Genomic DNA, 20,796 nt, shown 5'->3' with positions numbered 1-20,796 from the left:
GGGGCAGAAGAGTATCCAAAAATCAGGCAGGTCCGGGGTCACAAAACCAGGGTGAGCCAGAAGCGCGAGCAAACAGGTTCCGGGTGTGAGCTTTGCAGACGATCTGACACCGGAGAGCTGAAAGACAGGGCCTTAAATACTGGGAGAGGTAGTGGGTAATGCAGCGCAGCTGGCAGAGTAATTAGAGCAGAGCAGAGCAGGGACAGGTGGAGCTAGTTAGGCTGAGTAGAGAGAGTGGTGAGCAGAGTGGAAGAAAATTAAGGTGGTAACCCGGTGGAGTGAGAGGCTCATGACACATCCCTATCCTCCTGACTGATGGTTTCCTGGCCTCCTGCCCTCCTTCCCTTGGCTCGTCCCCTTAGCTCGTTGACTCGTTGCTCTTGCTCTCTCCCAGTAGCCAGTAGGTGGTCATTTTCCCCTTCCCCTTCATCTCCACGTCTCCTCTCAGCTCCAGCTGGAAGCAGTTGAACTCCTGCAGGACGTCACGCGTGGCCGCAGACACATGGATCTTCAGCGCTGTGAGGGAGAGAAGGTGAGGGGAGCAATCATTCATCAATCAATTAACTATCACAGAGATATAAAAACCAGCGGGACTGTGGAACTTGAATCCCTGATTTAAAACCCACATGTTGTATGACTACTCGGCGGCTTACCTTCTCCATTGGACTCCAGTCGTGAAGAGGTGTTGACTGTGTCTCCAAACAGACAGTACCGTGGCATCTTCAGCCCCACCACTCCTGCACACACCGGGCCTGAATATAGAGTGGAGTGAATGGGTCAATCACACAACTGAAATTGGTATATCATCACTGTGTCTGTTAGTATGTGACCATCGCGTGCCGCTCACCGCTGTGGATGCCGATACGCAGTTTGAGCTGCTGGTCAGGCCGGTGGCGTATTTTAAAGGTGCGTACAGCATTGAGCAGAGCCAGGGCCATGCGGGCGATCTCTCGGCCGTGTAGCTTCCCGTTCCTCACTGGCAGGCCGGACACCACCATGTAGGCATCGCCGATGGTCTCCACCTGGGGGCGCCACAGAGACAGCAGGGGCAGGGAGGTCAGTGTGTGTCCTAATGGAGCATCTCAATAGAGGCTTCCTCTCCTCTTATCCTTTCCTTCATCTGCACATTGATGAGAAATATAATGTTACCTTGTAAACATCAAAGTTGTCAATGATGGCATCGAAACAGGTGTAGAGGTCATTGAGCAGGGTCACAACCTAAAGGGGCAAAACAACTTTAGAGCAGAATGGGAATTGTTGGGTATGACTATGGCCTCCCTTGTAAGGTCTACCTTTGTAACTTGTCACACTGTGGGAGTAGTGTCACAATGTGCTCGTGCTCTCTCACCTGCATTGGTGTGCTCTCAGCTGATATGGCTGTGAAGCCCACAATGTCACTGAAGTAGATGGTGACTGAATCAAAGGCCTCGGCCTGCACCGTCTCCCCTCTCTTTAGCTGCTCCGCCACTGAACTGCAGGTACAGACGGTAACATTACGCACTGTGTGTGTGTTTGTGTGTGTGTATAGCATTGACTTACTGTGTGTGTGTTTGTGTGTGTGTGTGTTTGTGTATAGCATTGACTCACTGTGGTAGTATCTGGTAGAGCAGAGCCTCAGCCTTGCGTTTCTCCTCGTGGTAGGCCTGGGTTCTCTCCTCCACCAGCTCCTCCAGGTTGTTAGCATACTGCTCCATACGGGACAGCAGGTTATCCAGGATGTTAGTGCTGCACTCCCTACACACACACACACATACACGCACACGCACACACACACACACACACGCACACGCACACACACGCACACACACAGATATAGTCATACTCTTTTTTTGGAGTAGCTCAGTTGGTAGAGCATGGCGCTTGCAACACCAGAGTTGTGGGTTCGATTCCCACGGGGGGCCAGTATGAAAAATGTATGCACTCACTAACTGTAAGCCGCTCTGGATAAGAGCGTCTGCTAAATGACTAAAAGGTAAATGTAAAATGAGACCCACAGACATTAATGACATCAACGAACACTCACTCACTCTCCCCACTTCCACCCCCCTACACCCACCTGTTCTGTTTGCGCAGCAGCAGTTTAATGTGGTTGAACTCGGGCCTCTCGGTGGGCTCCTCTGCCCAGCAGCGCTGCATGAGTTGGCCCAGCTCCTGGCTGTGGATCTGAGGGTTGACTGCAGGCCGCAGGCATGGCCACTCACCCAGAGCCACCCGGTCCATGATTTCTAGAGGAAGAAGGGGAGTGTACAAAACATTATGCTCTTTCCATGACATAGACTGACCAGGTGAATCCCGTATTGATGTCACTTGTTAAATCCACTTCAAAATCAGTGTAGATGAAGGGGAGGAGACAGGTTAAAGAAGGATTTTTAAGCCTTGAGACAATTGAGACATGGATTGTGTATGCGTGCCATTCAGAGGGTGAATGGGCAAGACAAAATATTTAAGTGCCTTTGAACAGGGTATGGTAGTAGGTGCAAGGAGCACCGGTTTGTGTCAAGAACTGCAGCGCTGCTGTGTTTTTCACGCTCAACAGTTTCCCGTGTGTATCAAGAATGGTCCACCACTCAAAGGACATCCAGCTAACTTGAAACAACTGTGGGAAGCATTGGAGTCAAGATGGGCTAGCATCCCTGTGGAACGCTTTCGACGCCTTGTAGAGTCCATGCCCCGACGAATTGAGGCTCAATATTAGGAAGGAGTTCTTAATATTTTCAGTGTATAAAGCATTCCTATAGATGGTGAAATGTCATATTTTCTATCTAGTGTCATTCCTTCCGCTTTCATCTTCTCAGAGATTCCAGTCCAATTTCCTTTCCATTGTGTTCATATCTATGCTTTCACAATCTTTCCATTATCTCTCCCTCCCAATTTATTCTATCCTCTCGTTCACACTTTTATAATTTCTCACCCTCTTCCCCTATTTCTGCCCTCACTCAGAAAAAAATTAAGCATGCAAGCACATGCACGCACACACACACACACGCACGCACACACACACACACCCCTCGGGCACATCGTGGGGACGAGGCTGTGCTGTCCACGTCGCTCCAAAACGTCTGAAACAACAAAGTCACAGGCATGACATCTTAGTCATATAGCACACACTTTTGATGGAACAAAAATGAATTGACTAACGGAGCAGAGATGGAGCTTTTCCACACCTCCTCTGCAGTCTCATCCTCCTCATCCTCATCGGGGCAGTACTCTTCATCAGAGGAGTCCTCCTCCTCCTCCAGAGGGATGTCAACAAACTGGGGGGGCTGGGGAGAAAGTAGGGCGTGAGATGAAAGTGGGAAAGAGCGAAACAGAGATAGACAAAGCAACAGAGACTACACACAATAGTGAGGAGTAATAAAGGACTTTGCTCACAGAAAATATTTGACATGACACTAGCGCTATGTGTGACAGGGACATACCTTCACTTCAAGGGCCCTTTTGATAGGAGAAATATTCCAGGTGGGGATGCCCTGCAAGAGAAGAGGAAGCCACTTTAGACTATTGAGATGCACCCAGGAAAAAATATTAAAAGGTTGCTGCAAGTTGTGTTACTGGACACTCACCACCCCCTTTTCTACCACCTCCTTCAGTCTGGAGCGGGTCATCTTGGGCTCCTGAGGGAAGCAAATAGAAGATAAAAACAACATTGAATTCAGGAAGAGGAGAGAGAAATTATTTAAAACATGCAACTCCCAAGTGATATTAGCAACCAATTTCTGAGTTGTACTGTCAGTATTACTTGCTGTAAGTTGACACTCACAAATAGGGGTAGGTCCTGCGTCTCCTGGATGGCTGCTTTCATCATGGCCACTACATGCTCGTTGGTTATCACCTCCTGAGGGCAACATTCACAAGTGTCAGTCAAACATTTTCAACACTAACATTAGTACTTGGCAGTTAGCATTAACCCCTCTTTTGCCTGGATTGAGACTCAAGCTAACTCACGTGGAGGATGGTCCGGACATTGACCGAGGTCAAGTTGTGTTGGTGTGACTTCCTCTCCAGATCCATATCCAGCTGCTCAAACTCATCCTCCTCGCTGTCACTGGATGAATCTTCCGACGACCTTTTTCCAGCCACAGAGTGTCCCTCATCCTGCCCATTGTCTAAAGCGCTCTTCATTTTTGAGCTGCTCTTCCTCGTCATCAGCCTCTGGCCCCCACAATACTCTCCATCTTCAGACAGAAGTAAGTAATGAATTTGTGCACATCAAAACAGAAACATGAAATCCAATTCTCATACACTACAAATCTGATTCAGTGTTTCCAAAATGGTGGGTATGTCCACTTCCTATAGAGCAGGGATGAGCAACTTTGATGGGGGTGGGGGCCACAAAAAAATCTGAACTCCTCATGAGGGGCTGCAGTGGCTCGCGGGTCTGCGTACCAACATCCATACCCACACATGCAGTCAGAGCAGGCCCTAGCCTTTTGGGGACACTAAGTGACATTTTGTTGGGAGCAAAACATTTTAGCGGCCCCCCACTTGACAGCGGAGAGAGCTAATTTCCTGCAATTCCACACATTTTGCCAAGGGGTGTGAAAGCATTTTGCCAAGGGGTTTGAAAGCAAGTTTGCTGCAATTCTACATATTTTGTCATGGGGCGGAGAGAAGATTGAGCAATTTAATAACTCATTTCATGCAATTTTTTAAAAAATGCCATGGGGCAGAGAACAATTTGCAGTTTTATAGCTAATTTCCTGCAATTTCCCCAGGTTGTTAATTTGACCATTACATTTTTGTCATTTAGCAGACGCTCTTATCCAGAGTGCATATATATATTTTTTTTTCTTCATACTGCCCCTCCCCCGTAGTGCCATGCTCTACCAACTGAGCTACAGGAGGCCCATGATTACTACAAGTTTAGATAGCTGGCTAGAATAACTTACCAGTCAAAAAATTTTTTGCTGACATGGGCTAATTGAGGGACTGTCAGTGACTGACATAACAAGAGAAATACTGCTGATGCACAACCAAATTTCGAAAGGGCAACATGTGTATTCTACTATTCAAAATAAAATGTTTGGGGGGGGGTTGTTTTTGGAAATTGGTCTTGTCTATTTGGCGTGTCACAAGAAGCAGAGTTGAGAAGCTCACCTAAGGTGATTACCAGGCCCAGTCCTGTGTCCTCTTCCTCTGCCTCGAAGGGGCTGGGAGATCGCTGACAATCCTCCCCATTCATAAGCTGACCTGCAGCAGACACAAAACAAACAAAGATTTAACAATGAGAAATTCCCCACCAACCAGCCAAGTACAGGTATTCAGACTGATGAATACTCCATGAGATAGGAGTTGATCACATTCCCACCACCGAAGCATGTAAAACCAATGAAATTCCCCTGCACACAAACTCCCACATCCCTTCATATCTCCGCAACACACACTATGTGTTACTTGTCATTCCTTCCTCTAGTTCTCCATTCCCCCTTCCCTTTCTCATCCCTCCATACCTGAAGCAACAGGCTTCTGCTTGAACCTGGGAGAGTTCCTCCTTGGTGACAGCCCATCTGGGACCGTCATCCCAGAGCCCTTTCCCTTAGCTGGGGTGGGTATGGAGATATGTCTGTTAACAGAGAGAGTGCAGAGTGGACCACCATTGGAGATCTGGGGGGCACAAGTTGTCTCATCCCTCTTTAAGGCTTTAGAACGCATGGGCCGTGGTTCTGGGGTGCTCGATTTGCGTTTCTGGCCTTTCATGCTTCGAGGCCTGAAAGAACACCACAACAGCTTAACGTTACAGTTACATGAGGGGGTCTAACGTTAGCAGACTGTAAAATGTACTTTGTTATAGAATAAGACAATAGGATGAAACATTTGCAGTAGTTACTAGCGAGACAAAATTAATATAGCCGAGTAAGACAGCTAGCTGTGTCTCATTTGTGTGCAAATCCAAGCTACTATCTAGTTAGCTGTTATTAGCTAGCCAAGTTAGCAGGCTAGTTGTGCCACTTTCTCGGTTGCGCTGAGGTTAGAGTATAAAAAGCACAACCAAGTCAACACAGATATATAAAACATTTCTTAGTAGCTAAAATAATCTTATGATACAAGTCACGCTAATGACCCTGATGTAGTTGTTTGGTAACGTTAGTTAGCTTGTGTTGTTGTTATTAGCTTGCTATCTAACGACTTATATTTGTGAACAAGTAACCTTGTGTGTTTGTGTGTCTCGAAACTGGACGCCCGACTTTTCTAGGATGTCAGTACATTGACCTTTCCAATGTAGTAACTTTATTGGTATCACTTACCCGCAAATCGGCATTTCGTGCCATGAGAAGCTAGCGAGCTAAGCAAATCTTTACAGCGCCCTTTCCCGCGTGTCACACATGAATCCATCCCCAGTTAATTTTCCAATAGCGTTACAGATCCTACCTCAAGTACGGTAGGCCTGCTATCGGCAGTGAAATGGTTGTGGTATGCCATTCAGTTCACGTTGGTTCAGCATCCTACAGTAAATGTTTGTGTTATTAACCACACACATCTTTCAAGTTGTTTTCTTACAGTTGTGGTTTTCTTACAGTTGTGGTTTTTATGGATGGAGGAAACATTAACAATTGCGCACATGCACACACACGCACTTAGATTATTTATTAGATTATTTGTCGTGGTTGTTTGTTAAAAAAAAGAAGAAGAAAAAAAATACCCCAAAACATTACTCTATTTATGTTATTTATTTGGAGGGATCTGGATAATCTTGCACCTTGATATCTGAAACCAACCATATGACAGTAAAGCTGCGAGCTACTAGGAATGGATGCTCCAAAAATCTATCTATGCGCACCTCGATTATGATGCATCGTTCCAGAATCCTTGGAGAAGCACCAACAAAGTATATGAATATAGAATAAACATAGCTACGGATGAAACTTAAAATAACTGCTTTTATCAGCAAACTTCCATTGAAAGCTTTTTTAAAAATTAAATTTTCTACATATGAATGCCTGAAATGGAAACTGTGAGTATTAGTATTGTATTCTTTACAATAAACACGTTTAAGCTACTTTTATCCTAAAATGTTAGTCAAAGTGGACTGGTTTTGCCTGTTAAAGCCATTCTAAAAAAGTGCTTTATAATGTTCAGTACTGGTCAAAGTTCACCCTCAGCCTTCCAAATCAAGATATTAATGTATTTAGTGTCAATTCAACTTGTTTGTAAACTCAGAATATGCTCTCTCCAATTTACAGATATCCATAGCATACAAGTCAGGGAACCCCAGGCTCCAAAGTGACAGAGGCCTAGAGGTCAAGTTTCTGGTCTCCAGGGGTAACAGCGAAGCCACACCTCCATCTTTTGGCTCAAAGGGAAAAGCCACTCACAGCGCTACTGCTGACCTGTACCACCCCCGAAAGCCCCAAAAGGCTAAAGTCCTATATGAGTCCATCCTGCTTGTTGACTCCAGTAACCCCAATGAAATCAGGATGATCCTGAGGAAGATTGGCTGCCCCTTGACAGAGAAGCAGCTGAACAACATAAAAAATAAAGAAATTAAAAGATTGGAAGATATCAAAAAGAAAGAAATGAAAAGAAAGGAGATGGAAAAGAAATGGAGCCAGCTGCAGAGGCCTAAATGGATCCTCAAGCTCATCAAGTTGCGACAGGGGACAAAACCCGCCCATGGCAGCAGTGGACTGAAGACAACAGCCAGCCAGAGTGTCCGTACATCAGATAAGGCGGCTAGCAACAAGGGGCAAAAGAGAACAGCCAGCCAGATGGAAGGAGAAAGAACATGTACCTTAGAGGCATCTGGAAGGGGACCGAAAAGAGCAGACAGCCAGCTGGAACGAGTAGAACTCAACTCATCCAAAAGCTTCTTCAATATCCCTCCCAGCCAGAAGAAGTTGAGAGTCATTGATATTTACTCATATGTATTTGCACCCAGCCACATAGCCGATCACACATATGCACGCAAGAATAGTTCTTAACTTGAAGATTGCAACAAATAAAGTTGGTAACAAAAACTTGACATAACAGTCATCAGTTTTGATTCACTATTCTTAGCAACAACAGCCAGAGAGAGCTGCCCATTGGACATGTAATGTAGTAATGTAACCATCCTAGAGCTATACTGCTGATAAAATCTTCAATGCTTGATATAATAATAATATGCCATTTAGCAGACTTACAGTCATGTGTGCATACTTTTTTTCTACGTATGGGTGGTGTCGGGGATTGAACCCACTACCCTGGCGTTACAAGCGCCATGCTCTACCAATTGAGCTACAGAGGACCACCTAGTTAGGTTTTGTTTGTGCTCTATAAACCATTAATCAACACGATTAATGGTTGAACGTTTTCGTAATCTTTTAGCACTTATAAAATAATGGTTTATGACAGTGTCATTGATGATTTGAATGCACAGGGGTGCTTATAAAGTTAACTTCAGTATGGCAAGGGCATCTGTTAGACAACCCCGTGGGAGGGGTCAGTTCAGATGTTGACTGACTGAAAAAGACACAGTTTATTGACGTCAGGAAGTAGGTGATAGTTCATGGGAACCATTGAGGCATGTGATATACCTGTAATTTAAATATATGGGCACTGCTTTATCTGTCACTTCAGAAGCATATCTCCGAGAAATTGGACACTCCTCCATTCCTTGTCTAGTCTGCAGTCGAATATGGTCCTCAAGTCTTACACTAAATCAACAGAAAAAAAAAGATTAGAAAGTGTAAAACAGTGGCATTCTCTTCTCCAAACGATAAGCTACAGCAGGCCAACAGTGAGGTCTACTGGCTTCGTTAACGCCGTCTGAATGTGCGTAAAAGTGGATGTGCATAAAAGTTGATGTGCGTAAAAGTAATCGGATCCCATTCAGAAAAATCGGAAATGTCAACGCAAATGCGACTCCAACCGACCCAGACGGCTGCAAAGACAAAACATATATATTTAAAGGACATGGTGATGACACCTGACCGCATCCCAAAGTTTACCATTCCGCCCCTGGGACAGGCGCGCCACGCACGATGTCTGCAAACTCCTAGGGACCGGAAAGGATGCGCGCTGGTCTACCCACGTCGCTATACAATTCCACTGTTGCCGCGCTCCACATCTGTCTTCTGTCGAGCACTGAATCACGACGGTCCTATCCCGGAGCATCAATACATGGTAAGAGAAGATTTGGTGGATCCAACGACACGGGCGGCAATGTCTCTTCCGCATTTACCCAAAATCACAACGCCATATGGCTTCCTCACTCTGGGCGAAAGCCCCTGCGTCCGAAGAAGGGAGTCATTATTTTTCAAAGATGACTTGACACAGCCTTGCATGATCAACGGGACACAATGGGCCAGCACACCCTCGTCGACTAAAACTCAGACCCAAAGCCCTCTATCAGATTTTTTAAACATCCCTGGCGCAAGGAGGATAGCGCACTCCTTTTCGTACAACGCGGCGTCAACTCACCGTTTCGCCTCAAGTCAGTCGGAGAACGATCCACATTCTGCGCATCTCTGTCTGGACACTGATCATCCCGGATCTCTGCCACTGGGTTCCCGGTGGAATAGACAAATAAAGCGACTATTCAAGAAGCGCCTGGCTTCAGTTCGGACAATGTACCGCAGTCAGCGGTCGGCGAAAAGAGACGCTCCATTTGTGCAGAGCGACAACATTGTGGGGACAAGGATCCAGGCGTCAGACTGTTGATGTGCCACATAAGCGAAATTGCCACCGGGGATGCCCCCAATATCAGAACAGGTCGATTCGTCGTCCTCGTGTGGGCATATACCGGTCATTAAAATTATTCATGCCAATAGACCACTGATTGGCCAACTCATCCTCCTCAGGGGGAAATAGCAAGTATTTAGGAAACAGTCTGTTTGAGATATAAGTTTGAGGTGGGTTTTTGAAGTGTTTTTTTTCTTCTCAAATGTATGCTTTGGCCACAAATACAAGTATAGGAGTCAACAACATTATTTGGGTATGAGTATTATTTGGGTATGAGGCTTCCACTTATACTGTGTTTTCAAAACACCCCTCCATATACCCCTCAAGAGAGGCATAGTAAGTCATGTCAAACTTTGTAGAATTGCAGGAAATTAGTTTTTAAAAGTCGCCCATGATGTGCCATATGAGATATTACAGTCAAATTAAATAATAATGCTGTTCTTTCAATCCACAACATTGTCCAGGGTTCCCAGATACATTTCACAAACATTTGAACACACTGTTCAGTATACTGTCCTACTATATGGCCTCTTTTCCTTCTGTGCAAACTTACCCATGCTCTTGACTTGAAGAAATGAATGCATTAAAAATATATATATTTTTACATGGTCTATTTGAGTTTTTACCCCAATAAATATGACAGTTGAAATGAGTCAAACAACAAGCAAGCTCAATGAAATAGAGTAAAATAATGTTTAGGTACTGTATTTCAAAGCTACAATAGAAACAGTTATATACATTTTCTACTTCACTCAAGCACTTGATGTTACAGAGATCAAACACATACTTCACAGGCTTCAAGTCTCATTAGATAACGACTACATTACCTTATGATGGATGACAGGTTACAGTTTAAGGCTTATCCTAATATCCACCTTTGGGCTATGATCTAAAGGAAAGGGTTACATTTGATCCTTGGGGAGAGAGATTAGTCAGTCCGAGATGATTGACTGAGAAAGAGAATAGAGGGAGAGAGACAGGGAGAAAGAACGCTAAACTACAGTATTGCTCATTTTGTCTAGGCTGCCCTGGATTAGAGGAGGGTTTAATTAAGTAATCTAAAGATAATTGATAGTGAAAGTGGGGATCAGATATAGTTTAAATGACATTCGGTAAGTGATGTAAGAGTTTGGTGGAGAAAACATACCTGTTAAAGACTTGTAAAGGTGGCTGATTTTTTTTACCCTCCTCTCACACACGCTCTGAATAGTGAATACACTTACATACACGCTACCACTGATAGGGACACACAGAACTAAAACAGCCACTAATACACATATACCATATTTACTGATTCAAACCGAAAAACACGAGGAGAAAATACATGTCGACAGGCTGATATATGAGGTCTTACAGACATTATTGATCTGTTCAACACTTCTGAACAGATGAACACTGCTGGCTTGATACGCAAAAAAACAATACCATTCTCCATTAATCTCAAACTCAAAGCTTACTGTGAACACTAAACCAAAATATGGCACTTTATACACATCTACCCCAGAATTCATTTAGTCCTTTCGACACGGTTTGTTATTGCAAAGTTATAGAGGTTCTCAGTGTGTACCATTTCTAAGAGTTTCCTGGTGACCTCTTCATTTTATTCCAGGGGTGTTTTCAGAGTAGCAGTTCAGACAAATGCATTGAGGAAATCAGGAGCCTGTGTGTCCAGCTGTCCATCCACAATTTTCATAAAGCTTGCCTCTGTCAAGAGCCTGTCTTTCCAGCAGAAAACAGTTACCAGTCTTCAATTACTGTTCAATACAGGTAACTGCCAAAATAAAGGAAACACCAACATAAAGTATCTTAACCCTCCCGTTGTCCTAGGGTCAAAATGACCCGCCACTGTGTTGAACCAACTTTATTAAATGTTTATATTTTTGGGATCATTTGTGAGAAGGAGGCAGTGAGACTTTAAAGAAAGTATTACTGCCTCCTTCTCACAAATGATCCAAAAAATATAAAAATTAAATAAAGTTGGTTCAACACAGTGGCGGGTCATTTTGACCCTAGGACAACGGGAGGGTTAATAGGGTGTTGAGCCAGAACAGCTTCAATTTACCTTAGCATAAATTCTACAAGTGTCCTGAACTCTTTTGGAGGGATGCGACATCATTCTTCCACGAGAAATTACATTATTTGGTGTTTTGTTGATAGTGGTGGAAAACGCTCAAGAATATCCCATAAGTATTCAATTGGGTCAAGATCTGGTCACTGAGACGACCATGGCATATGGTTTACATCGTTTTCATGCTCATCAAACCATTCAGTGACCACTCGTGCCCTGTGGATGGGGGCATTGTCATCCTATGGGGGGCATAGCCATGGTAGCAAAAATAATGGCCTGCCCAGCATTTGTATACATGACCCTAAGAATGATGGAATGTTAATTGCTTAATTAACGAACCACACCTGTGTGGAAGCACCTGCTATCAATATAATTCGTATCCATCATTTACTCAAGTGTTTCCATTATTTTGGCAGTTACCTGTACTGATCAAAGTCATGCCACTTTCAATGTGTATGATGTAAGCTCAGCTGTATGTTTCACTAACAACAATAATGCATAACACTGAATCATATTACACAGATTCATAGGCAATTGTACATGAGAATAATGAAATTGTATATGGTGCCAAAGAAGTGGGATGCTTGACTTTATTTCACCAGAGTAAGAGGATGTTTGTTAAGTGCATTTCTGTGAATTGCCCTTTAGGCAATAGAAAAGTAATCTATTGAGAAATAAACAACATCTGTATTGTACAAAATAATAAGACTGATATGACTGTAAACAGACAAATCATATACACTGATATGAGACATTAGAAACACACACACACATATAACACAAGTCATTTCAACTCCAGAGTAGGCTCAGTTATTGTGGTTGGGATCTGGGGATACATGATCACAAACACTACCATGGAAATTAATCAAATGATTAATCCCACTGGCCAACAGCAGTTTGAACGTAATTTCCATGTCATTTCAACCCCAAAAATGTATGTGTTGATGTTGAATCAATGTGGAAAACTGATTGGATTTGCAAAAAGTAATCAATGTAAGGGCATTTCGTATTTTTTTCACCCAACTCTTAACCTAAATCCAATGACACAGTGACATTTGTTGCTGACTTCACGTTGAATTCACATTAGTTGACAACTCAACCACATTTAAATCATAACTAGACGTTGAACTGACGTCTGTGCCCAGTGTACTCATAAAATATTTAAAAAACAGTTACATAATGTGACCATCAGGTAGCAATATCCACAACCTCCTGTAAAGGTTTGTTTGTGAACCAATTTATTTTCATCCGATCTAAAATACCATCAGTGTTGCATCCAAAACCTCCAACATCGAAATAAAACTGGACAAACTTATACACAGAACATCACACACACACTCTCAGAGCATGTAGCTTTCTATATGTCCTTAGAATCTAGATGTTCGAGTGCAGGAGGGATAAAGTGAAGAAAGTTCTCCACATCCTCCTTCTCCTCCTTCCTTGTCCTCTTCCTCATCTTCCTCCCCCCTCCCCACCTCATTCATTCACCAGGCCTCTTCATTTGTTCACTTGCTCCAGAACTTCAATCAGTGGTTCCCATTATTTGCTGACGTTTGCCTCTACCACTTCTTCATTTATGACCTTCATCCCTATCCTCCTGACTGATGGTTTCCTGGCCTCCTGCCCTCCTTCCCTTGGCTCGTCCCCTTAGCTCGTTGACTCGTTGCTCTTGCTCTCTCCCAGTAGCCAGTAGGTGGTCATTTTCCCCTTCCCCTTCATCTCCACGTCTCCTCTCAGCTCCAGCTGGAAGCAGTTGAACTCCTGCAGGACGTCACGCGTGGCCGCAGACACATGGATCTTCAGCGCTGTGAGGGAGAGAACGTGAGGGGAGCAATCATTCATCAATCAATTAACTATCACAGAGATATAAAAACCAGCGGGACTGTGGAACTTGAATCCCTGATTTAAAACCCACATGTTGTATGACTACTTGGCGGCTTACCTTCTCCATTGGACTCCAGTCGTGAAGAGGTGTTAACTGTGTCTCCAAACAGACAGTACCGTGGCATCTTCAGCCCCACCACTCCTGCACACACCGGGCCTGAATATAGAGTGGAGTGAATTGGTCAATCACACAACTGAAATTGGTATATCATCACTGTGTCTGTTAGTATGTGACCATCGCGTGCCGCTCACCGCTGTGGATGCCGATACGCAGTTTGAGCTGCTGGTCAGGCCGGTGGCGTATTTTAAAGGTGCGTACAGCATTGAGCAGAGCCAGGGCCATGCGGGCGATCTCTCGGCCGTGTAGCTTCCCGTTCCTCACTGGCAGGCCGGACACCACCATGTAGGCATCGCCGATGGTCTCCACCTGGGGGCGCCACAGAGACAGCAGGGGCAGGGAGGTCAGTGTGTGTCCTAATGGAGCATCTCAATAGAGGCTTCCTCTCCTCTTATCCTTTCCTTCATCTGCACATTGATGAGAAATATAATGTTACCTTGTAAACATCAAAGTTGTCAATGATGGCATCGAAACAGGTGTAGAGGTCATTGAGCAGGGTCACAACCTAAAGGGGCAAAACAACTTTAGAGCAGAATGGGAATTGTTGGGTATGACTATGGCCTCCCTTGTAAGGTCTACCTTTGTAACTTGTCACACTGTGGGAGTAGTGTCACAATGTGCTCGTGCTCTCACCTGCATTGGTGTGCTCTCAGCTGATATGGCTGTGAAGCCCACAATGTCACTGAAGTAGATGGTGACTGAATCAAAGGCCTCGGCCTGCACCGTCTCCCCTCTCTTTAGCTGCTCCGCCACTGAACTGCAGGTACAGACGGTAACATTACGCACTGTGTGTGTTTGTGTGTGTGTATAGCATTGACTTACTGTGTGTGTGTGTGTTTGTGTATAGCATTGACTCACTGTGGTAGTATCTGGTAGAGCAGAGCCTCAGCCTTGCGTTTCTCCTCGTGGTAGGCCTGGGTTCTCTCCTCCACCAGCTCCTCCAGGTTGTTAGCATACTGCTCCATACGGGACAGCAGGTTATCCAGGATGTTAGTGCTGCACTCCCTACACACACACACATACACGCACACGCACACACACGCACACACACAGATATAGTCATACTCTTTTTTTGGAGTAGCTCAGTTGGTAGAGCATGGCGCTTGCAACGCCAGAGTTGTGGGTTCGATTCCCACGGGGGGCCAGTATGAAAAATGTATGCACTCACTAACTGTAAGCCGCTCTGGATAAGAGCGTCTGCTAAATGACTAAAAGGTAAATGTAAAATGAGACCCACAGACATTAATGACATCAACGAACACTCACTCACTCTCCCCACTTCCACCCCCCTACACCCACCTGTTCTGTTTGCGCAGCAGCAGTTTAATGTGGTTGAACTCGGGCCTCTCTGTGGGCTCCTCTGCCCAGCAGCGCTGCATGAGTTGGCCCAGCTCCTGGCTGTGGATCTGAGGGTTGACTGCAGGCCGCAGGCATGGCCACTCACCCAGAGCCACCCGGTCCATGATTTCTAGAGGAAGAAGGGGAGTGTACAAAACATTATGCTCTTTCCATGACATAGACTGACCAGGTGAATCCCGTATTGATGTCACTTGTTAAATCCACTTCAAAATCAGTGTAGATGAAGGGGAGGAGACAGGTTAAAGAAGGATTTTTAAGCCTTGAGACAATTGAGACATGGATTGTGTATGCGTGCCATTCAGAGGGTGAATGGGCAAGACAAAATATTTAAGTGCCTTTGAACAGGGTATGGTAGTAGGTGCAAGGAGCACCGGTTTGTGTCAAGAACTGCAGCGCTGCTGTGTTTTTCACGCTCAACAGTTTCCCGTGTGTATCAAGAATGGTCCACCACTCAAAGGACATCCAGCTAACTTGAAACAACTGTGGGAAGCATTGGAGTCAAGATGGGCTAGCATCCCTGTGGAACGCTTTCGACGCCTTGTAGAGTCCATGCCCCGACGAATTGAGGCTCAATATTAGGAAGGAGTTCTTAATATTTTCAGTGTATAAAGCATTCCTATAGATGGTGAAATGTCATATTTTCTATCTAGTGTCATTCCTTCCGCTTTCATCTTCTCAGAGATTCCAGTCCAATTTCCTTTCCATTGTGTTCATATCTATGCTTTCACAATCTTTCCATTATCTCTCCCTCCCAATTTATTCTATCCTCTCGTTCACACTTTTATAATTTCTCACCCTCTTCCCCTATTTCTGCCCTATTTCAGAAAAAAATTAAGCATGCAAGCACATGCACGCACACACACACACACGCACGCACACACACACACACCCCTCGGGCACATCGTGGGGACGAGGCTGTGCTGTCCACGTCGCTCCAAAACGTCTGAAACAACAAAGTCACAGGCATGACATCTTAGTCATATAGCACACACTTTTGATGGAACAAAAATGAATTGACTAACGGAGCAGAGATGGAGCTTTTCCACACCTCCTCTGCAGTCTCATCCTCCTCATCCTCATCGGGGCAGTACTCTTCATCAGAGGAGTCCTCCTCCTCCTCCAGAGGGATGTCAACAAACTGGGGGGGCTGGGGAGAAAGTAGGGCGTGAGATGAAAGTGGGAAAGAGCGAAACAGAGATAGACAAAGCAACAGAGACTGCACACAATAGTGAGGAGTAATAAAGGACTTTGCTCACAGAAAATATTTGACATGACACTAGCGCTATGTGTGACAGGGACATACCTTCACTTCAAGGGCCCTTTTGATAGGAGAAATATTCCAGGTGGGGATGCCCTGCAAGAGAAGAGGAAGCCACTTTAGACTATTGAGATGCACCCAGGAAAAAATATTAAAAGGTTGCTGCAAGTTGTGTTACTGGACACTCACCACCCCCTTTTCTACCACCTCCTTCAGTCTGGAGCGGGTCATCTTGGGCTCCTGAGGGAAGCAAATAGAAGATAAAAACAACATTGAATTCAGGAAGAGGAGAGAGAAATTATTTAAAACATGCAACTCCCAAGTGATATTAGCAACCAATTTCTGAGTTGTACTGTCAGTATTACTTGCTGTAAGTTGACACTCACAAATAGGGGTAGGTCCTGCGTCTCCTGGATGGCTGCTTTCATCATGGCCACTACATGCTCGTTGGTTATCACCTCCTGAGGGCAACATTCACAAGTGTCAGTCAAACATTTTCAACACTAACATTAGTACTTGGCAGTTAGCATTAACCCCTCTTTTGCCTGGATTGAGACTCAAGCTAACTCACGTGGAGGATGGTCCGGACATTGACCGAGGTCAAGTTGTGTTGGTGTGACTTCCTCTCCAGATCCATATCCAGCTGCTCAAACTCATCCTCCTCGCTGTCACTGGATGAATCTTCCGACGACCTTTTTCCAGCCACAGAGTGTCCCTCATCCTGCCCATTGTCTAAAGCGCTCTTCATTTTTGAGCTGCTCTTCCTCGTCATCAGCCTCTGGCCCCCACAATCCTCTCCATCTTCAGACAGAAGTAAGTAATGAATTTGTGCACATCAAAACAGAAACATGAAATCCAATTCTCATACACTACAAATCTGATTCAGTGTTTCCAAAATGGTGGGTATGTCCACTTCCTATAGAGCAGGGATGAGCAACTTTGATGGGGGTGGGGGCCACAAAAAAATCTGAACTCCTCATGAGGGGCTGCAGTGGCTCGCGGGTCTGCGTACCAACATCCATACCCACACATGCAGTCAGAGCAGGCCCTAGCCTTTTGGGGACACTAAGTGACATTTTGTTGGGAGCAAAACATTTTAGCGGCCCCCCACTTGACAGCGGAGAGAGCTAATTTCCTGCAATTCCACACATTTTGCCAAGGGGTGTGAAAGCATTTTGCCAAGGGGTTTGAAAGCAAGTTTGCTGCAATTCTACATATTTTGTCATGGGGCGGAGAGAAGATTGAGCAATTTAATAACTCATTTCATGCAATTTTTTAAAAAATGCCATGGGGCAGAGAACAATTTGCAGTTTTATAGCTAATTTCCTGCAATTTCCCCAGGTTGTTAATTTGACCATTACATTTTTGTCATTTAGCAGACGCTCTTATCCAGAGTGCATATATATATTATTTTTTTTTCATACTGCCCCTCCCCCGTAGTGCCATGCTCTACCAACTGAGCTACAGGAGGCCCATGATTACTACAAGTTTAGATAGCTGGCTAGAATAACTTACCAGTCAACATTTTTTTTGCTGACATGGGCTAATTGAGGGACTGTCAGTGACTGACATAACAAGAGAAATACTGCTGATGCACAACCAAATTTCGAAAGGGCAACATGTGTATTCTACTATTCAAAATAAAATGTTTGGGGGGGGGGTTGTTTTTGGAAATTGGTCTTGTCTATTTGGCGTGTCACAAGAAGCAGAGTTGAGAAGCTCACCTAAGGTGATTACCAGGCCCAGTCCTGTGTCCTCTTCCTCTGCCTCGAAGGGGCTGGGAGATCGCTGACAATCCTCCCCATTCATAAGCTGACCTGCAGCAGACACAAAACAAACAAAGATTTAACAATGAGAAATTCCCCACCAACCAGCCAAGTACAGGTATTCAGACTGATGAATACTCCATGAGATAGGAGTTGATCACATTCCCACCACCGAAGCATGTAAAACCAATGAAATTCCCCTGCACACAAACTCCCACATCCCTTCATATCTCCGCAACACACACTATGTGTTACTTGTCATTCCTTCCTCTAGTTCTCCATTCCCCCTTCCCTTTCTCATCCCTCCATACCTGAAGCAACAGGCTTCTGCTTGAACCTGGGAGAGTTCCTCCTTGGTGACAGCCCATCTGGGACCGTCATCCCAGAGCCCTTTCCCTTAGCTGGGGTGGGTATGGAGATATGTCTGTTAACAGAGAGAGTGCAGAGTGGACCACCATTGGAGATCTGGGGGGCACAAGTTGTCTCATCCCTCTTTAAGGCTTTAGAACGCATGGGCCGTGGTTCTGGGGTGCTCGATTTGCGTTTCTGGCCTTTCATGCTTCGAGGCCTGAAAGAACACCACAACAGCTTAACGTTACAGTTACATGAGGGGGTCTAACGTTAGCAGACTGTAAAATGTACTTTGTTATAGAATAAGACAATAGGATGAAACATTTGCAGTAGTTACTAGCGAGACAAAATTAATATAGCCGAGTAAGACAGCTAGCTGTGTCTCATTTGTGTGCAAATCCAAGCTACTATCTAGTTAGCTGTTATTAGCTAGCCAAGTTAGCAGGCTAGTTGTGCCACTTTCTCGGTTGCGCTGAGGTTAGAGTATAAAAAGCACAACCAAGTCAACACAGATATATAAAACATTTCTTAGTAGCTAAAATAATCTTATGATACAAGTCACGCTAATGACCCTGATGTAGTTGTTTGGTAACGTTAGTTAGCTTGTGTTGTTGTTATTAGCTTGCTATCTAACGACTTATATTTGTGAACAAGTAACCTTGTGTGTTTGTGTGTCTCGAAACTGGACGCCCGACTTTTCTAGGATGTCAGTACATTGACCTTTCCAATGTAGTAACTTTATTGGTATCACTTACCCGCAAATCGGCATTTCGTGCCATGAGAAGCTAGCGAGCTAAGCAAATCTTTACAGCGCCCTTTCCCGCGTGTCACACATGAATCCATCCCCAGTTAATTTTCCAATAGCGTTACAGATCCTACCTCAAGTACGGTAGGCCTGCTATCGGCAGTGAAATGGTTGTGGTATGCCATTCAGTTCACGTTGGTTCAGCATCCTACAGTAAATGTTTGTGTTATTAACCACACACATCTTTCAAGTTGTTTTCTTACAGTTGTGGTTTTCTTACAGTTGTGGTTTTTATGGATGGAGGAAACATTAACAATTGCGCACATGCACACACACGCACTTAGATTATTTATTAGATTATTTGTCGTGGTTGTTTGTTAAAAAAAAGAAGAAGAAAAAAAATACCCCAAAACATTACTCTATTTATGTTATTTATTTGGAGGGATCTGGATAATCTTGCACCTTGATATCTGAAACCAACCATATGACAGTAAAGCTGCGAGCTACTAGGAATGGATGCTCCAAAAATCTATCTATGCGCACCTCGATTATGATGCATCGTTCCAGAATCCTTGGAGAAGCACCAACAAAGTATATGAATATAGAATAAACATAGCTACGGATGAAACTTAAAATAACTGCTTTTATCAGCAAACTTCCATTGAAAGCTTTTTTAAAAATTAAATTTTCTACATATGAATGCCTGAAATGGAAACTGTGAGTATTAGTATTGTATTCTTTACAATAAACACGTTTAAGCTACTTTTATCCTAAAATGTTAGTCAAAGTGGACTGGTTTTGCCTGTTAAAGCCATTCTAAAAAAGTGCTTTATAATGTTCAGTACTGGTCAAAGTTCACCCTCAGCCTTCCAAATCAAGATATTAATGTATTTAGTGTCAATTCAACTTGTTTGTAAACTCAGAATATGCTCTCTCCAATTTACAGATATCCATAGCATACAAGTCAGGGAACCCCAGGCTCCAAAGTGACAGAGGCCTAGAGGTCAAGTTTCTGGTCTCCAGGGGTAACAGCGAAGCCACACCTCCATCTTTTGGCTCAAAGGGAAAAGCCACTCACAGCGCTACTGCTGACCTGTACCACCCCCGAAAGCCCCAAAAGGCTAAAGTCCTATATGAGTCCATCCTGCTTGTTGACTCCAGTAACCCCAATGAAATCAGGATGATCCTGAGGAAGATTGGCTGCCCCTTGACAGAGAAGCAGCTGAACAACATAAAAAATAAAGAAATTAAAAGATTGGAAGATATCAAAAAGAAAGAAATGAAAAGAAAGGAGATGGAAAAGAAATGGAGCCAGCTGCAGAGGCCTAAATGGATCCTCAAGCTCATCAAGTTGCGACAGGGGACAAAACCCGCCCATGGCAGCAGTGGACTGAAGACAACAGCCAGCCAGAGTGTCCGTACATCAGATAAGGCGGCTAGCAACAAGGGGCAAAAGAGAACAGCCAGCCAGATGGAAGGAGAAAGAACATGTACCTTAGAGGCATCTGGAAGGGGACCGAAAAGAGCAGACAGCCAGCTGGAACGAGTAGAACTCAACTCATCCAAAAGCTTCTTCAATATCCCTCC

At 44.4% G+C, this 20,796-nt stretch overlaps 2 protein-coding genes across 9 annotated transcripts; both read right to left on the bottom strand.

Annotated features, from left to right (window-relative positions):
* Positions 1 to 303: 303 nt before the first annotated feature.
* LOC311139737 (atrial natriuretic peptide receptor 1-like) lies at positions 304 to 6,313 on the bottom strand. 5 transcript variants are annotated; one of them, XM_084174667.1, is made up of 12 exons: positions 6,246 to 6,313; positions 5,451 to 5,707; positions 5,098 to 5,190; positions 3,946 to 4,175; positions 3,761 to 3,835; positions 3,564 to 3,614; positions 3,420 to 3,470; positions 3,165 to 3,263; positions 3,006 to 3,059; positions 2,057 to 2,225; positions 1,588 to 1,734; positions 1,358 to 1,472 (listed from the first exon to the last, which is right to left on the bottom strand). In XM_084174667.1, exons 1-12 carry the CDS (start codon positions 6,257 to 6,259, stop codon positions 1,453 to 1,455), a joined length of 1,260 nt encoding a protein of 419 aa, XP_084030793.1. In that variant the 5' UTR covers positions 6,260 to 6,313; the 3' UTR covers positions 1,358 to 1,452. The 5 variants fall into 5 exon arrangements, with proteins under 5 accessions (XP_084030796.1, XP_084030795.1, XP_084030793.1 ...); XM_084174670.1 differs by lacking the exons at positions 3,420 to 3,470; positions 3,564 to 3,614; positions 3,761 to 3,835; ... (2 more) ...; positions 5,451 to 5,707; positions 6,246 to 6,313 and adding exons at positions 304 to 516; positions 654 to 752; positions 848 to 1,022; positions 1,150 to 1,218 and having other exon boundaries at positions 1,349 to 1,472; positions 3,165 to 3,248; XM_084174671.1 differs by lacking the exons at positions 1,358 to 1,472; positions 1,588 to 1,734; positions 3,006 to 3,059 and having other exon boundaries at positions 2,115 to 2,225; positions 3,139 to 3,263.
* Positions 6,314 to 12,943: 6,630 nt separating this feature from the next.
* On the bottom strand, positions 12,944 to 19,293 carry LOC311140746 (atrial natriuretic peptide receptor 1-like). Of its 4 annotated transcripts, XM_084175960.1 has the most exons (16): positions 19,220 to 19,293; positions 18,425 to 18,681; positions 18,072 to 18,164; positions 16,919 to 17,148; positions 16,734 to 16,808; positions 16,537 to 16,587; positions 16,393 to 16,443; positions 16,138 to 16,236; positions 15,979 to 16,032; positions 15,030 to 15,198; positions 14,589 to 14,735; positions 14,364 to 14,487; positions 14,167 to 14,235; positions 13,865 to 14,039; positions 13,671 to 13,769; positions 12,944 to 13,533 (listed from the first exon to the last, which is right to left on the bottom strand). In XM_084175960.1, exons 9-16 carry the CDS (start codon positions 15,989 to 15,991, stop codon positions 13,376 to 13,378), a joined length of 954 nt encoding a protein of 317 aa, XP_084032086.1. In that variant the 5' UTR covers positions 15,992 to 16,032; positions 16,138 to 16,236; positions 16,393 to 16,443; positions 16,537 to 16,587; positions 16,734 to 16,808; positions 16,919 to 17,148; positions 18,072 to 18,164; positions 18,425 to 18,681; positions 19,220 to 19,293; the 3' UTR covers positions 12,944 to 13,375. The 4 variants fall into 4 exon arrangements, with proteins under 4 accessions (XP_084032086.1, XP_084032084.1, XP_084032083.1 ...); XM_084175958.1 differs by lacking the exon at positions 15,979 to 16,032 and having other exon boundaries at positions 16,112 to 16,236; positions 19,220 to 19,290; XM_084175959.1 differs by lacking the exons at positions 12,944 to 13,533; positions 13,671 to 13,769; positions 13,865 to 14,039; ... (2 more) ...; positions 14,589 to 14,735; positions 15,030 to 15,198 and having other exon boundaries at positions 15,820 to 16,032; positions 19,220 to 19,287.
* Positions 19,294 to 20,796: the final 1,503 nt, after the last annotated feature.

The sequence above is a fragment of the Coregonus lavaretus genome, assembly GCF_964263955.1.
Source record: "Coregonus lavaretus genome assembly, chromosome: 13".
In the NCBI taxonomy this organism is placed as follows: domain Eukaryota; kingdom Metazoa; phylum Chordata; class Actinopteri; order Salmoniformes; family Salmonidae; genus Coregonus; species Coregonus lavaretus.
This window is presented reverse-complemented; position numbering and strand designations above follow the sequence as displayed.

What these genes read in the sequence shown, in the direction of transcription:
- LOC311139737 (XM_084174667.1), bottom strand. An exon ending in GCAGAAGCCTGTTGCTTCAG is followed by an intron (nt 5,191 to 5,450) that starts GTATGGAGGGAT and finishes TGTCTGCTGCAG; the next exon opens with GTCAGCTTATGAATGGGGAG. An exon ending in AAAGGGCCCTTGAAGTGAAG is followed by an intron (nt 3,264 to 3,419) that starts GTATGTCCCTGT and finishes CTTTCTCCCCAG; the next exon opens with CCCCCCCAGTTTGTTGACAT.
- LOC311140746 (XM_084175958.1), bottom strand. Translation starts at nt 16,187, where the DNA reads ATGAAGAGTACTGCCCCGATGAGGATGAGGAGGATGAGACTGCAGAGG. An exon ending in CTGAGAGCACACCAATGCAG is followed by an intron (nt 14,236 to 14,363) that starts GTGAGAGCACGA and finishes TTGCCCCTTTAG; the next exon opens with GTTGTGACCCTGCTCAATGA. An exon ending in ACAACTTTGATGTTTACAAG is followed by an intron (nt 14,040 to 14,166) that starts GTAACATTATAT and finishes TGGCGCCCCCAG; the next exon opens with GTGGAGACCATCGGCGATGC.